This window comes from Coptis chinensis, unplaced genomic scaffold (genome assembly GCF_015680905.1).
Source record: "Coptis chinensis isolate HL-2020 unplaced genomic scaffold, ASM1568090v1 utg1761_pilon_pilon, whole genome shotgun sequence".
Taxonomy (NCBI): Eukaryota; Viridiplantae; Streptophyta; class Magnoliopsida; order Ranunculales; family Ranunculaceae; genus Coptis; species Coptis chinensis.
In genome coordinates, this window is record NW_028238113.1 from 291,357 (window position 1) to 307,588 (window position 16,232).

Sequence of the window (16,232 nt, forward strand, 5' to 3'; positions counted from 1 at the left end):
ACTGGTATTCTACAAATTAAATACAATCATCACTGGAATAATTTGGTTAGCATGGCTACTTTATATGTCAATACAAATTACAAATAACTGGAATAATTTGATTCGCACTTTATATGTACAATCTCCTTGCTCGCTCAAGAATTTTTCTTAGAACTCTTGAATACTTAGAAGTTTGAACTCCCTACTTCGGTAAGAAGTAATGAGCTATACTGGAGCCTCGCTTCACTGTATTAGCACGCTTTGGCGGTTTAATCCAGCCTCGTACTTCATCTTGAAATTCTGGAGGCAGCTCGTCAATCACTGAGGGGTCAATATCCTCAACATTGAAACTCCAATTCTGCTTCCCTTGTTCATGTTGATCCAAACTACGCTTAGAACTGTGAATTCTAGTCTCTCCTTGTTCAGACCCTTCCTTAGGTTCCCCTGGATTGCATCCTGAAAAACTCCCCCCTGATTAAATGAGAATCCAATATTGATTTCAGAAAGGAATGAAAAGGCTTCCAAAAGAGAGGGATTATAAGTAAGTGATATCAGGACTGGTTGTATCTACATAAAGATACCTGAAGGTGACAATGGTCCCGGATCTTGGAGGATCCCATCATGTACATGCTGCGATGAAGAGCCAGATGGACTTTGGCTACCGAAGAATTTCAAGATAGAACTTGTTCCCTGCCACAAGTTAAGAGCACTACTTAAGACAATAGGAGTTCCTAACGTGATTGTAGAGGTAAGTTCCATTCAGCGGAGCTTATTAACTATGAACAGATTAACTGATCCCAAGGCCATCATGGTCCTTTGCACTGCAGACCATGTGTCCTCTAACAGGCATGATGGAAGATTTCGAGTGCGAGCAAGCAGGGACAAAACATGGTCCTAAGATCAGCCAATCTTTTCTCTTACTGAGAAAATGAACACACTAGGACAAGAGTGACCCCTAAGAACACCAAATAAAAGACAATATAAACACCATTTCCCGCACAATTTTTTAGATCAAGGTTGAAAAGTTATATTTCTGAGCTGAAGCTTTCCCAAGTATCTCAAGAAGTAAAGCTTTGCTATGACAAAGGAAAATTAAATTATATAAAAACAAAACAAAACACAAAGGAGACCAGAAAGGGGCTAAGTGACGACAAGATTGGTTGTTGCAGAGATGCAAAACAAAAAAGAGTAGAACACAGTCACTTCCAACTTTACGATTTATGATCCAACATACCCTTTTCGGTTCACCTTGACGAAGGACCATGAGTCGCAGAGTTTACCGCAGTCTTCTGTACTTCAGTTTGATTTAATTCTCGACAAATATTACTCCCTGGAAGAAAACAAACCCCACTTTTAATAGTAGGAAAGATAATGAAAAGATGGATGGAAAAATACTTGTTATGCGATGCAATCCAGTAGAGCATGAAAGTACCTGAAGGAAAAATTTGTTCGCCATCGTGGATAATCCCACTGCAGGCTTGCTCTGCTGAAGAGCAAGAAGGATCGCGACTATGAAAGAATCTCAATATTGAACTTGATCCCTACCAGAAGCAGTTATTGGTTGTAAGTTTAGAGAGAGAGAGAGAGAGAGAGAGAGATGCTTGGTTTGAAGTTAACCTTGCTATTCAGTTTATCCATTGTTCTTCCATCTCGATCCAAATCAAAGTTGCTGAAATTTGTTTTTGTTTCTTTACAGGAAGACTCCTTTGGTAGCACAGTTGCATTTCCACCTGAACAGCTCTCAGTTCCTGTGTTAAACACCCATCACTTTTTCACAGATACGAAAAGGCTGAACAAAAAAAATAGTATGAAAGAGAACTATAAGTGGTATGGATCAGTCAGCAAGTCCATTTTACCTGAATGTGACGCTGGCTGCGTTTCTTGGGTAGTTTCGTTGCATATATGCTCTTCTAAAGAGCAAGAAGGCTCTTTGCCCTGAAAATATTTCATGATTGAACATGTCCCCTGCCAGTAAGACATTTTGCAACACACTAAGATAGTGCTTAAGAATCCGAGCAACACTTATTGCTAAGGAGGCACTGAGGCAAGGACTTGAGCAATGCAAGATATCAACACTACCACTAAACACCCTTACTAAGTTGACACACAAAGGTGACAACACAAACAACTAGGTTTCTTGAATACTGAAGAAAAGACGACCATTAACACATTAACCATGTCATCAAATAAAAAAAAGGAACTTACAAGTGGTGTAGCTAATATTTTACCCGCCGTAACAGAAAGACTTGTTACTCCCCACTTATTGTTTTGATTTCCAGAGGTCTCGGCTCTGTATGAACCTAAGAACTCACGTAGCCCAGAATTAAACAGTTTCAGTGCATCTTCTTGAATCTTTGCAGTTCCATACCTTAGCGGGCAAGATTTGGAAGGAAATTTCTTGAATGAATCTGAATCATTGGTCTACCAAATAACATCAATTTAGTATAGTTATGAACTGATGTGTACTTAATTTTCCTTTGAAGAAAGGGTCTACAAGAAAGAAATAGCATATACACCTTGTACACTCTAGCATTGAGTGTAAGTGTGTGAGCGACCCTGTTGTTTTGATCCAAGTCAGACTGAATTCGTTCACTCAACTCTTCACAAAGATTATTAAGCCAGCATTCAACCTGCAGCAGAGAGGAATAGATGGGAGAAAAAAGATAATTAGTTTAAATACTTCATTTCTAGAATTTTAAAAAAGATAAAACTAATCTTTAGCTCTCAACAATGTTGATTCTGGGGCTGTTGCAGATTGAGTTAGTTTTTGCAATGAGAACTCATAATTCATGAAAAGCCAGTCCTAAACTCATCACCCAATGTGCCCCCTGAAAAGGGTCGTGACAGTTAACATAAAACGTCACCATATGTACTGATGTGTCTACATGTATTGGGGGTAGAGGAGGCCAAGAAGAACTTGCACTCGGAAAGTTTTGCAAGAAAAAATTAGAGAGAAATTTTCTTACGGAAGTGATTGTCTTTAGAGCTTGTGGACCTGGGAATGTCTTTCCAGAACCATGGCTCTTGGGAAGAAGACGACCTTCAACTTCATCCCCATTGACGCCTCTTGCAGTATTCCATAACCATGTGCTGGAGTAGAAGTTAATGTCAGACAGCAAACTAAGGCAGGAAAGTTGCACAGTTTATCTGAGCTGGTATTAGTTCTTAAGGGTAATTAGAGAATTAGGAGGCTTTTGATATGATACAGTAATAAACTCAAAACCACATGGAAAGCCCATTAAATTGTCATTTCTAAAGATTGTAGAGGACACATAGTCAATAGTAAACACACCCGGTATTCACGCCATAACGCTCTTGTAGATAGTCTTCTGAAAATTGCAACAGATCTCCAACACTATTTACACCAAGGTCAGTTTGTACAGAACTCCCAAGCTTTCCTCCAAGTTGCTTCCTGGCCATATTGTTCCAGAGCAAAAGATTAATATCTATAATTAGAATCAAGTGGTGACTTGTTATGAAGTGATGATGGACACGATGGTGGTGGGGGTTGAAATGGAAGATGCATAATAAGAAAGAGAAACAGAAATCAAGCAGGCCAAAAGAAAAAAAAAAAAAAACATTTTTTTTATAGGCAAGGATGCTAACAGTTCAGTCACTGCTGAGAAGGGAACAACTGTTTGTTGTGCAGGCTTATTCATGCTGCTTGCAAGTTTTGCTAACATCTGCCAACAATATCACCCATCATATAACTGGCCCAAAACACATTTACAGATAGAGCTTTTTCTTTTTCTTTTTTTTTTTTTTTTTCTTTGCTGGCAAAATGGGATGGAAAAGGACATCATATTTTTTCCTACCTTGTTGTGAGCAATGCCCGCAGAACATGTAAACTCGGTTTCCTTCAAGACCTGCATCCGAAGTTCTTCCACAATAATAGCCCCACAAGCTAGTAGCTTATCGTTATGATTAGCATTACTACTGCAGATCCATTCTCTCACATTTTCTCTTTTCTTGTTGCCATTCTGATTTAAAAACCAATCAGTGCCACCCGTGATGAAAGTACAATTACATATCACAATATTTTTTTATCAGCAAATGGTAATGCCGTGATAAGTGCATAATGGAAACATGCAGTAAGCCAACGGAACAAAAAAATAGTGATCCTCTCTTACCTCATTAAGCCCCAAAACATGTGATTTGAGAACCTCTTCATCAATTGCTTCCAACTTCTCTGGAGGATTTTCTGATAGCATAGTTTCTGCTGCATCAGTAAGATCAAGGTACACTTCATCAATTGACGCTCTCTCACATCGACCCCTCTGGGAAAGAATTGCAACCACCTGCTTGCAATTGAAACTCTTCAATATACTATATGTCAAGGTGAATGTAAACTGTATAACAACATCAATTCCATGCATGCAAAGGTTCTAACCTCTGAACCTGCATTACGATAGATACTCAAGTCAGCTTTATTACGAGCGACTGGAACCTGAACCAAATGGATTTGAGGGCATGCATTCTTAGCTTCATCTCCTCGCATTGAGCTAATGGGCCACACATCAATTTCCAGTCAACTTCAAAATCTAATAAACCAAACAAATAAATGTATACATAGTAACATAATACATAATCTACTAACCGCTTCACACCAAAGCTACGAGCTTCGTAACCAACAGCAATTAAAGCCCCACCCTTCCAGGCATTGTACTGTATGACAGCAGTCGGTAAACCCCTCAATTCTGGTTGTTTCCTCTGCTCCACTATAAAGTATAAACCACATGACATACAACTCATTAAAAACAGTCAAATTCAAATGGGCCCATCTGGAATTTTGCCTATTTAACTACAAAGTTTAAAACTTTACAGTGTAGTTAACATCATAGACCAGAAACTTGAAATAAGTATTTGCAATTTTGTATAAATAACTTTAAATTCTAAGAATTTAAAGCAATACAATGTTTTATTTTACTTAATTGAGTAAAACTGAACAAGGGAAAAAAAAAGAGTGGACCTTGAACATAAAAGCAATCCATGTCGACATGTGCAATTACACGTGCGTCTGATGGTTCTGGTCGAGAGATTGGCATCTTCTTTGCCTTCACCTCTTTTCCCTCCAAAACCAACAAAAACAAAACAAAAAAAAAAAACTGGCTTTTGCAGAGTCCTCTAGGTGGACAAGTTAGCAAATTTGGATATTGTTTTTCTAACGTGCGCCGGTGTTTGTAATTGGGCCATAAAGCCCAACTGCGATACTACCGCCCGTGCACATAGACCAAGAGTCTACTTGTTAAATTTTAACTAATGGAAATAAAAACAATGTGATATGCAGTCAGTATGGAAAGGAAAAAGTTAACATTTTGATGGAAATAGTTTAAAATTTTCAAAATTAACAATACATATAAAAAATGAATAAAATTAATAAAATGTGATTTGTGCAGTCGTTGGTTTATCAATTTTAAAGGATAAATGTATGAACATTTTGACTAAATAGCCTAAAATTTTATTTGGTCAAAACTTAACAATACATGTAAACATAATAATAAAATTGATAAAATGGTGCTTTGGTGTTAAGTCGTTGGTTCATCAATAGCTAAAGTTGTTTACTTTGATAGTTGGACCAATCAGATTTTGTTGCCCATGGCAAGTGACTGCACTACAACATGCTATTCCCAGTACTCAAATGCGCCAATACTTTTGAGAACCTAGAGTGATAATTAGAGTCTATTGTAACAGTTTCAAAACTTTTTCTTAATAAAGTTATATCTCGTAGTATAGTTATAGTTCGTATGTATTGGATTAGTATGCTATTTAACTAGAAGACCCATGAAATTACTAGGTGGGCTATTAGAAATCAAGACACTATTGCAACTTTAGAATGTGATCTCACTCAAATAATACGCCATGTGACATGACAATTATATGGAATAATGCAATCCAAATTTCATTACCATTGACACATTTTTTTTTTTTTTTTAGTATTGTTGACTATGAAAATATAGCACTCTTAATGAAGACCTGTTCACAAGTTAATAAAAAAGAGAGAAGATCTCAAAACCAAACTGAAAAGATAGTAAACAACACGTGCAGAGCAAACAGCATTAAAGGACTAAAAAGTAACTTCCTATCAAAGTACATGTACAAATTCACACAACGCAATTATCTCAGTTTTAAGTTTAAGAATAAAAATAATATCTTTCTTTCTTTTTTCTTCTTCCAAACAAGCCACAACCTCTTTTTTCATTTCTAAACAACACTTTCTCTCTCTTCCGATCTCTATCGATCCTGGTTTATGAGGTAATTGTAACTTCCACTCATTAAAGATCCATTCTTTATGTTCTTTTCATTGATTAAAATCTGTTTTATTTCATGTTTACTAGTAGGTTTTCTGTTTTTTGTATGATTGTGAATTGGGTTATTGTTTTTGTTTGGATTTTTTGTAAAAAGATTGTTTATTTATTAGTAATTCATCTGATTTTGATGTTCTAGATGGTTTATGGTATGAATGTTTGTGGATTTAGGGTTCTTTTAAGTCTTGAAGAATTGGGGGTTTTTGTATTAGATCGAGAAATGTTAATTTTGGTCATGGGTGTTAACTGTTTTGTGGAGTGATTTGAAATATGAGATTTGTTAAGTGTTAGTAATTCTGATGAAGTGGTAATTTCGTTAGGTATTATTGGATGTATGTATCGTGTTTAGAATCGGGTCTTGGGATGTTCTGAGTTTGCGGGTTCTCTTGGCTAGTTTTCAAAGGATAATGTTCCATAAATGTTATTTTGAAATGAGATTGGTATTTAATGTTTTTGGGAATAAGAATATATGCATGTTATTGAAATCTGAGATTGGTAAGTGATAGTAGTTTTGATGATATTACATCATTACTAGTTAATATTGGGATCAATTTGGGTTTCTGGTATCGTGTTTAGAATCATTTCTTGTTGGCTGGTCTCAGGTGTTCTGAGATTGAGAGTGATAATGTTCAATCCACTTCTCTTTTCTTGTTTAGAACATTATTTATTATAGGATAATGTTCAATCCACTTTACAGGCATGTTATTGAAATCTGAGGTTTGTAAGTGTGGTCAGTTCTAGTGATTTGATTTGATGTTGCTTGATCAATTGGATCTTGGTATGGTGTTTAGAATCCAGTGTCAAGTCCTTTTATGGTGTTCTGAGTTTTAGAATAATCTAGGCTAGTTTTTTCTTGGATAAGTATAATGTACCGTCCATGTTATTGTACTATTAGATAGTGTGATGATCTAATGGGACTATTTTGAGTTTAAAGTGTGATCTTCTGTTTTTTATTGAAAATGTTTGCGTTTTTGTTGGTCACTCTTCAATGCTTTAAATTGAAAACTGTAATTAATGCTACTAATTTTAGTATGCCATGCTATCTAGTAATGACATCTTTTGGGATTAATTAAAGATTTTAGTATGCCATGCTATCTAGTAACGATATCTTTTGGGATTAATTAAGATTTTAGTATTTGGATAGAATTTTCTTTTCTCAGCGTCTATTTAAGTGCTTTGAGGTCAATATTAAATCTTAAATGTTGTTTTATGGGATTTCTTTTTTATGCATGAAACTTTTGAGATATTCAAAGTCTGTTTTACTTATGGATTCTATGTTATCTTTTTTTTTTGCAGCTCGAAGGAGAGACCCACTCTCGGGTATGTTTCTGTAGATTTCTTGTTTCCACTCAGTTTTTAGCTGTAGAGGATACCATTTAGTTCCTACTCATGCTTTTAGCCTCATCACCTGGAGCACTTCTAACTCCCTTATAATTTGTTTTTTTCAATTAGCTAAAATTAGTTCAGCACCCTTCCCCTCCTTGGGAAAAGGAAATGAGACTTGCATAAGATTTTGAGGCGTCAAAATGCTTGGAATTTTCTCAAGTTCTACTGGATGTTTTTAATTAACTGCAACTCTAGAAACTTCTCCTTTGGACACTGCCTTAATATGTTTTATGTTTCGATATAATGACACAGTTTTGTTTGGTGAAAATTCTTCGTATAATTTAATTCCCTTGTTAGACTTCAAGAAGCAATTTCCATTCCAAAGGATTAGGTTCCAGTTTAATGGATGGCCTTAAAGACTGACTTTACTGTTAACAATGAAATGGTGTTATATAGATCATTGTTTACGGACGGTGGTACCCACATTATAGCAATTCGTTTGGGCCAATTAGATTGAAATGTCACATTGGTCCACTTTGAATAATATGTACAACTGTAGATAGGAGTGACTATTCTAACGTTTTTTGCTTGTTCTTTATATGTTTTCGTTCTTCAAATTAGGTAATGATTTGCTGTGTTTTTTTTCCTGTATATTTAGTGGCACGCGGATCAAGACCCTCAAACGGAATATAGCAGCTCCTCTGGACCCTGCCGCATTTGCAGATGCAGTGGTCCAGATATATCTGGATAATGCTGGTGATTTGGTGAGTTCCTATTATTCTGATTTTAATTGATATAACTATTTTTAAGGTCTAGTGCATGACATGAGCATATGCTTGCCATTATTGTCTTTGGGTGGTTTTAAAACACATTTTGTAATTCAGTAGTTATCGTATGTTTGACCAAGGGTATTCTATATACAGGAACTTACAGCCAAGAGCATCGAATCTGCAGACCTTAACTTTTCAAGATACGGTGACACCTTTTTCGAGGTAGGCATTTTCGTACACTTATAATGACCTCTCATGTCTTTGATTGAATAAATTATTCTCTGAATGTTTTGTGTTATCATTTTCTTGGAAATTGTATCCCTTAGTAGAAAATCATAAGGTCAGGCACTGATTATTTCTGGAAAACATAAAGTTTATAAATAGAAAAAGTAATTAAGAAAATCAGGTGTAAGAGCTCTCTATATGAGCACTGTAGATGTGTCATCTCTTTGAGATATCTACAAAAACAGTCAAGTCTCTTTTCTTGTCCTTTTATATAGAAGCTCTTTGTAGTCTTGATTATGTAATCCTACCTACTTGCTAGTTCAAGTAAGAGGTACATTTACAGAGTTGAAAAGACTCTGAAGTATTTATTTGATCTCATATTAGCACAGGGGACATGTTGTTCTCTTATCTTGCCATTTTATTCAAGGGCTGATGGTTTCTTATTGTTATTGTGGTATTAGGATCTAATGGTTTTGAAACTGCAGGTGGTTTTCATAGGAGGCCGAACACAGCCTGGCACAACAAAATCTGATGAGGGGGAGCGACATACCTATTCTGTCATAGATTGTGAGCCAACACGTGAAGCTATTTTGCCTTCTGTTCTTTACCTACAGAAGATCTTGCGCAGGAGGCCTTTCCTCATAAAGAATCTCGAAAATGTTATGCGACGATTCCTGCAGTCATTGGAGCTTTTTGAAGAGAATGAAAGAAAGAAGCTTGCTATTTTCACAGCCCTTACATTCTCCCAGAAGTTGTCTGGACTTCCCCCGGAGACAGTTATGCAACCGCTACTCAAGGATAATCTTGTGGGAAAGGGGCTAGTGCTTACATTCATAACAGACTTCTTCAAGGAGTACCTGATTGATAACAGTGTTGATGATTTGATTACACTCCTGAAGCGGGGTAAGATGGAGGACAATCTCCTTGATTTTTTTCCTTCCGCAAAGCGCTCTCCTGAAGGTTTCTCTGAGCATTTCACGTGAGTGTTCCTTTCGAAGATTAAAGCATATCTTTGTTTTCGTAGTGCATTTCAGAATACCATTTATATGCCTAAAATGATGAAATTAGGGAATAGCCAATGAGATGAAAATTAATAAGTTTATGGAGTAATTTATTCATGTGATGCCGTAGTGGTATTGGATTTACTGAGTTTTAATTGTGCTTTATGTTGCGTTATGTCTATTTCTATTCAGCAAGGAAGGCCTGACTGGGTTGGTCGAATACAATGAGAAGAAAATATTTGAGATCAAACTCAAGGAAATGAAATCTGCATTGACCACCCAGATAGCAGAGGAGACTGACATATCTGAAGTCATTGACACTGTGAAGCAACGTGTTAAGGACGCTAAGCTGCCTGACGTTGAGGTCGTACGCATTCTATGGGATGTAATTATGGATGCTGTTCAGTGGTCAGGGAAAAATCAGCAGCAAAATGCCAATGCTGCATTGCGCCAGGTTTGTGCTTTACCATTTCATTAGTTTTTAGTTGCACCATTTTATTGATTTCTAAATTTTAGTTGGTGTTTTACATATTTTTCTTGTTGTTCTTTTGCGGATTGCTGCATATAAAGTTAATATAGAAATTAGCCATTTGGTGTTATCCTTGGCCACTCTGTAGTCTGGGCATAACACAACAATAGCTTCAATGGGACAAAACCTCATTTCCCTTCACAAATGTAGTTGAAATGTAAATAAATTTTGTTGTCTGGACGTCTGGTGTCACAATAACAACGTCACGGTGTTGGAGCGTGGTCATGCCCTTTGCATTTATATCTGTAAAACTTCAATACAGTTTTACTATGGTCAGGCATGGTAGTATACTACACTTGGATGGAAACTATAAGTAAAGATTACTTTCAATTGGGGCTATAATAGTATCTTCTTTGGAGATGTTGGAGAGGTTTTATTTTTGTTTCCCGATTTTTGGGTTTGGTAGGTTCAGGAAATAACAAAATACTAATGTGTTGTTAAAATTATTTTTAAGTGTTTCATATATGTTTATGACTTGGGAGTAATAAATTTGTAAATAATATTAATATATTTGATTATCTGTACTACTTATTTCCCTCTATTTTTCCTGTGTACTTGGTAAAGCACCATCAGACCACACATCCCGCAATTATTTTTTCATTTTGCTCCTGCTATGTTTCACTGAAAAAAAAATAAAAGAAAATAAAAAATCTTGAGGATCGTAACCGATTCATGTCCTTGAATACGATGATATTATGTCCCTCCTACCTGAAACACTTTAAACTTTTAAAGGTCATGGATGTAAGCAGAGGTCTTACTTGTTGTTTCTGCAACATGACCATAAAGACCAGATACTGTGTTGAGTGATTTGAGTAAGCACTCAAACACTTCAAACTTATAAAGCTCATGGTCTGATGGATGTATGCAGTGGCTCTACTACTCGTCTCTGCAATATGACCATAAGACCAGATACTGCATTGAGTCAGCATTCAGACAAAGGAGAATTTTTGGATCCCTAGTTGACTCAACTATATTTGTGAACAACTTTATATTATATGCCCCTCTCATTTCAGTGCCTCAACCTTTCAAAGGTGTTCTGTGGTGATCATTTCCTGATCCACCTTCTCCACATAGGTTCTTAACTTCATGCATCAATGAAAATAGTATGAGAAACTTCTTGACAACCATGCTATTTTGGACAGGTGAAAACATGGGCGAAACTTCTGAATATCTATTGTACCAGTGGCAAGTTGGAGCTAGAACTGATGTACAAAGTACAGATCCAGTGTTATGAGGATGCCAAACTAATGAAGCTATTCCCAGAAATTGTGAGATCTCTCTATGATCAGGACGTGCTTGCAGAAGATACTGTTCTCCTCTGGTTTAAGTAAAAGAACTAACTCAAAGGGCAGGTATGCATATTTCGTATCTCATATAGTCTGCTTTCTTTTATAAATTACTTAGTATGCCGGTAGTGGTGAGTATGTTTTAGAGAGTCAATGCTTCATTTCACTTCTTGGCACTGCAGGCAAACCTTTGTCAAGGCTTTGGAGCCATTTGTGAACTGGCTAGAAGAAGCTGAAGAGGAAGAATAAGTAAAGATTGTGTAACAGATTCATGATCTACGATCTAATGATATTGTTAATGTCAACTTTGAATTATTGAAAATTTCGTAGTATCTTGTCACTGGTGTGCTATTGATGATGATGATGATGATGAAAACCGGTTATCATATTCAATAAATTTCAGTTTTAATACTCTCAACATATACTGAGTAGTGTAACACAAGTAATGCTCTTACAGAAGCACACAAGTAATGGATGATTTATTGGTGTCTGTGTCAGTTTTTTACCAGGCTATACTGAAGGCTGTTGCTAAAATAGTTGTTGAGAAATGTTGAAAGCTGCTTCCAGCATGTTTACAAAATATTAGTGGTATTTGATTTGCCAATGTGACTAGGGAGTTTTATTCTTGTAGAATCCCATTGTGATGCTTTCCCGCAGGAAGAAATGTCTACGGTTTTCTACATTGAAACGAAACGTTTTTATGTAATTCTCGTTCAAAACACAATGCTCCAAAAGCAAAAGAATGCTTTAAAAAATAATGTAATGCAAAAAGAAAACACGAATTCAAACTCCCCACCTCTAATACATATACGATCCTTGGCCTTGTAAATTTTGTAAGGAGGTGTTTGCGTCTTTTATTTTGCAAAAACGTTTGCTCTGAAGCAACAAAAACAGTGTATTGCTGTATTAGTGTATTGTGAGTTTGGTTAATCACTTTATATAATTAGATAAACCACATCCATTGGTGGTGTGCTAGTACTTCTTCCTCAGGTGTTCTTACAAGTTACTTTGTTTCAGTTTCTGGACCCCCATTTAGCATATTGAGATTATGATGATGATTTATATCCATTCAATATTCATCATGGGCAACGTACTTAACTGCTACAGATCTAACTGCAAATTTATGTTTCTTTTGATATCTTCTTTCATTTCTATTATATCCCAGAATCTCTATCTCCTATACATTTTGTCATCCTTAGTTATGAACTTGTGATAGAGGTCTGAGCACCGGCCATCTCGATGAATTGGCAAATTGATGAACACAGTTGAAACTCGATGACCTGATTTCTTCAAACTGTATAAACTATGGGTGCCCCTGAATTTGGGCAAAACAATATCTTCACAAAGCTGCCGTCAGTCTCCTACGAATTGAATCAGGACATGAACTTTTGTTGATACTGCAAAACATAATGATTCGTACATCATAAGGTGCTTCACAACATCATTGGCTCTTACTATCCAACCAAATTGGTTACTCATATGTGCTTTAACCACTTAAATTTGCTGAAGCACCCCTAACACTCAGAAACATAATTAAGGCATCGACATAACAAGCTTACCTTAAGAGAAGATCCCCACAAGATGCTGTCTTCTCCGCAATCCAATCTGGAACCAGTTCTTTCATTAACTTCAACTGCTCTTCCAGTTCAGCTGCAAATCCATATAAGACCCTCTTAGTTAATATCAACCTACAAAATTAGTTGGATGAACCAGGAAACTGTTAGGACTGTAATCTACAAGACCTTACCTCTATCAACTATATCCAAGTGACTTCTAATAAGCTTGTGCATAAGCTCTTCCTTTGTGATAATACTACCCTTATTGGACTGGAACATGAGATGGATCATGTTAAACAGCTTTGGCAGGCAAGCAATCATCTGTCTCCGCCTTTTTGCTTGAGAAATGGCTATATCATGTTCCTTCGTTGCCTTTTTCTCTTTCTCCATTATCTAAAAAGAGGGACAGCTATAAGAAATGCAGAACAAGGAATGGTGGTTCTATCACATTTAAGAGGAAAGCACATCTCTTAAACATTTGTGTGTATTGGGGGTACTAAGGTGAAGATACATCAAGCTAAATTGATGTATGAAACTCAATTGACCAAATGATTTCATATAAAATAGGACAATCAATATAGGGGAAGGAGAGTTACGTGAAGAACATACTGAATTGCGAACCGCCTCTGGAAGTAATCTCATAATATATGCATTGTTTGGTGACTCCGTCTCATTTACCTCAACCTCAGCTTTTGCATTCTTTACAGGAGTAGGAAACATCAGAGGGCGCCTCACTAACTTTTTTGGTGAGGGAGAGCAAACATCATCTGGGGCAGTGTGGCATCTCTTCGGTGTCTGCAAGACAGGTGTAGTGGTCATCATCCTTGCAGGAGTAGAGACTACCTTGGCAGGTGTCTCTTCAGAGGGATTGATTTCTTTTAGCAGATAGTCTTTATCTTTTATGTGATTGGTTTCCTCATCATCAGGTTCCACAGGACTTTGAGGGGGTAAATTAACAGAAGAAACTTCTAGCAACGATATGTTTTTGATGGTTCGTAGCTTGGAAGATTGAGTTGCCACACTTGAACGGGCTTCTTCAGAATGAGATAAATGTTTGCGAGTAGTTGATAGCATTCCGGTTTTCTCTGATTCAGGGAAAGAAGACTTCTCTTGAAAACCGGGTCTTGAAAGACCGAGATAAGTGGGATGCTGCTACAGTACTTTGCTGGGGAGTGGAATTAGATGATGAATGAACAGGTACTGGGGACTTGCAGTTCTCTTTCAAAGTCCAAAGGCTGTTCTGCATTCTTGTATTAAATGGCTCTGGAAGTTCTCCCATCGGGATTTCTCTTTCCTGATGATAGCAAAACAAGATATAGGTTATTTCAGAACTGCAATCACTAAAAAGGGATTTCTCTTTCCTGATGATAGCAAAACAAGATATAGGTTATTTCAGAACTGCAATCACTAAAAAGAAGATTCCAATCCAGAATCAAATCCCTATAAGAATGGTTATCGACTCTATGTTGTCCACTACTATAGCTAACTAACACGAGTAACAACAAAACAATTGACAGGAAGAATTGCATGGCACTCAGTATACGGATGCGATTAAAGACTAAGCCACTCTCTACCTAAATCCCAAACTGAATTCTATAAAACGTGTCAACCCTCTATATACAGATCACTATAAGTCCCAGCTAGAAGTGAGCTACAATCATGGCGAGGGACCAAAGAAAATCCTTCCATGTCATTTCCAGGAAAATTAAAGACTAAGGTAGACGAAAACATGATTCATAAATAATCCTATTTGTCAATATATGCACCAAATCATTAAATGGAAGCAACACCAAACCTTAACCAAATAGTACAAGTAGTTCGTACAAAGTTTTTAGATTAAAGAAAACAATAAACACACTTTGTCTAAATAACAATACAAGATCTCGAATAACATCAAATTTGAGAGCAGCATTGGAGACCTAAAACCACATTCTTCCATCTAGCTTCTATGTTCCAATAGCATCAAACAAGCAATAACACGACAACAATTCTTCTCTTAGAAATATAACAATGCTTTTACTCAAACACAAATAACTTATAAACAATATGGTAAATAATTACCTCGGGCTGGTTTTTGACAAACTCCAAAAGCCGAGTTCTGAACACTTTGCTCAAGTTAGAATATCCACTTCCTATTTTCCCTTTCCCATCACATTCCACCGCATCAATCAGCAACATAACCTCAATATCAGACTTGGTACAACACGTACGCTCATCAACCACATTAACCCTCTTCAATTCAATAGCCTCAGGTAAGACATACTTCATTTGTGCTAAATGTTCATAACTAAACCTCCTAAAACACAATCAAAATAAAATCACAATCAAAATTTACTCTATGCCCATGCCCATAAAAAATCACAACAAAAAAAAAACCCAAATAAAATACCTGTCTGATAACGATTCAACCCGGGGCAAATGTTAGTGAAGTTCCTCAATGTCCCCTTCAGCTTTAACAACCGATACGTCGATTGCATATCATCAAAGAATTTAGCTAGTAACTCAAACCTGTAAAGAAATTAAAACAAACTTAACTAAAAAAATTACCCAGGCATTAATTTTAACCAAATAACTAAAAAAACAGCAAAAAAGATCAAAACTTTACTTTTCAGGAAGCTTGATTAAAACTCTGGGCGTCTTCTTCTTCCCAAATTTACGTTCTTTCTCAGCTGATGGTGTAATGGATTCAGTCAAATTGAGAGGTGTGCTTGATTCATTGAGCTTTGCAGCTGCTTTTTTCACTTGATTTAGTGTAAAAGCAAAGTTTTTGGTTTTCTCTTTCCCTGGGGTTTTTGGATCTAACGGTTGGATTTCATTGGATGGAGATGGTGATGAATTCGAGGTGGATCGTATGATCTTCTTTGATTTGAAGGGTGTGAAGGGTGATGATGGAGGGAGGTTGTTATTCATGTTTTGAGGATTGGTATGGAAAGATGAAATAGTTTTTTTAGTGTGTCAAGAGTGAAGAAGCTATTTATAGAGTAGAGTGATAAATGGCGGGAGGGAACGGTGCTTTTTGGCGGGAAAGCTGAGGTGGCATTCCACGTGTCATATTGCCAAATCAGATTTTACTGCAATTAATGTCACACGTGATCGAGATCTTTTCAAATTGGGGTCACACGTGTGATTCTGATAGGAAAAGATGGTGATTGCTATGTGTACAACTCAAAAGTATATATGTTTATTCTATGCTTATATATGCGATCATGGAAAGATATTTTAAGATGCTAATCTAAATGTTTAAACAAAATATAT

At 36.5% G+C, this 16,232-nt stretch overlaps 4 protein-coding genes across 5 annotated transcripts; 1 reads left to right on the forward strand and 3 right to left on the reverse strand.

Moving 5' to 3' along the window:
- Positions 1–41: 41 nt before the first annotated feature.
- POLH (Y-family DNA polymerase H) lies at positions 42–5,324 on the reverse strand. Its single transcript, XM_086587023.1, has 16 exons — positions 4,949–5,324; positions 4,577–4,697; positions 4,370–4,481; positions 4,110–4,277; positions 3,795–3,959; positions 3,559–3,662; positions 3,272–3,391; positions 2,946–3,069; positions 2,496–2,609; positions 2,185–2,400; positions 1,836–1,944; positions 1,597–1,727; positions 1,412–1,520; positions 1,227–1,309; positions 561–669; positions 42–450 (listed from the first exon to the last, which is right to left on the reverse strand). The coding sequence occupies exons 1-16, from the start codon at positions 5,022–5,024 to the stop codon at positions 182–184; spliced, it is 2,130 nt and encodes a 709-aa protein (XP_086443149.1). The 5' UTR covers positions 5,025–5,324; the 3' UTR covers positions 42–181.
- Positions 5,325–6,094: 770 nt separating this feature from the next.
- On the forward strand, positions 6,095–11,835 carry LOC147473840 (uncharacterized). Its single transcript, XM_086586976.1, is given in 9 exon segments — positions 6,095–6,231; positions 7,581–7,604; positions 8,269–8,374; positions 8,534–8,602; positions 9,091–9,584; positions 9,799–10,060; positions 11,278–11,463; positions 11,465–11,487; positions 11,604–11,835. Coding segments are annotated over 9 exon segments (1,236 nt in total). The 5' UTR covers positions 6,095–6,226; the 3' UTR covers positions 11,671–11,835.
- Positions 11,836–12,537: 702 nt separating this feature from the next.
- On the reverse strand, positions 12,538–15,905 carry LOC147473841 (CDT1-like protein a, chloroplastic). 2 transcript variants are annotated; one of them, XM_086587008.1, is made up of 7 exons: positions 15,583–15,905; positions 15,367–15,485; positions 15,039–15,273; positions 13,656–14,271; positions 13,169–13,370; positions 12,981–13,071; positions 12,538–12,818 (listed from the first exon to the last, which is right to left on the reverse strand). In XM_086587008.1, exons 4-7 carry the CDS (start codon positions 14,049–14,051, stop codon positions 12,761–12,763), a joined length of 747 nt encoding a protein of 248 aa, XP_086443134.1. In that variant the 5' UTR covers positions 14,052–14,271; positions 15,039–15,273; positions 15,367–15,485; positions 15,583–15,905; the 3' UTR covers positions 12,538–12,760. The 2 variants fall into 2 exon arrangements, with proteins under 2 accessions (XP_086443134.1, XP_086443133.1); XM_086587007.1 differs by having other exon boundaries at positions 13,587–14,271.
- On the reverse strand, positions 14,068–15,887 carry LOC147473842 (CDT1-like protein a, chloroplastic). The gene is made up of 4 exons (XM_086587024.1): positions 15,583–15,887; positions 15,367–15,485; positions 15,039–15,250; positions 14,068–14,271 (listed from the first exon to the last, which is right to left on the reverse strand). Exons 1-4 carry the CDS (start codon positions 15,885–15,887, stop codon positions 14,068–14,070), a joined length of 840 nt encoding a protein of 279 aa, XP_086443150.1.
- Positions 15,906–16,232: the final 327 nt, after the last annotated feature.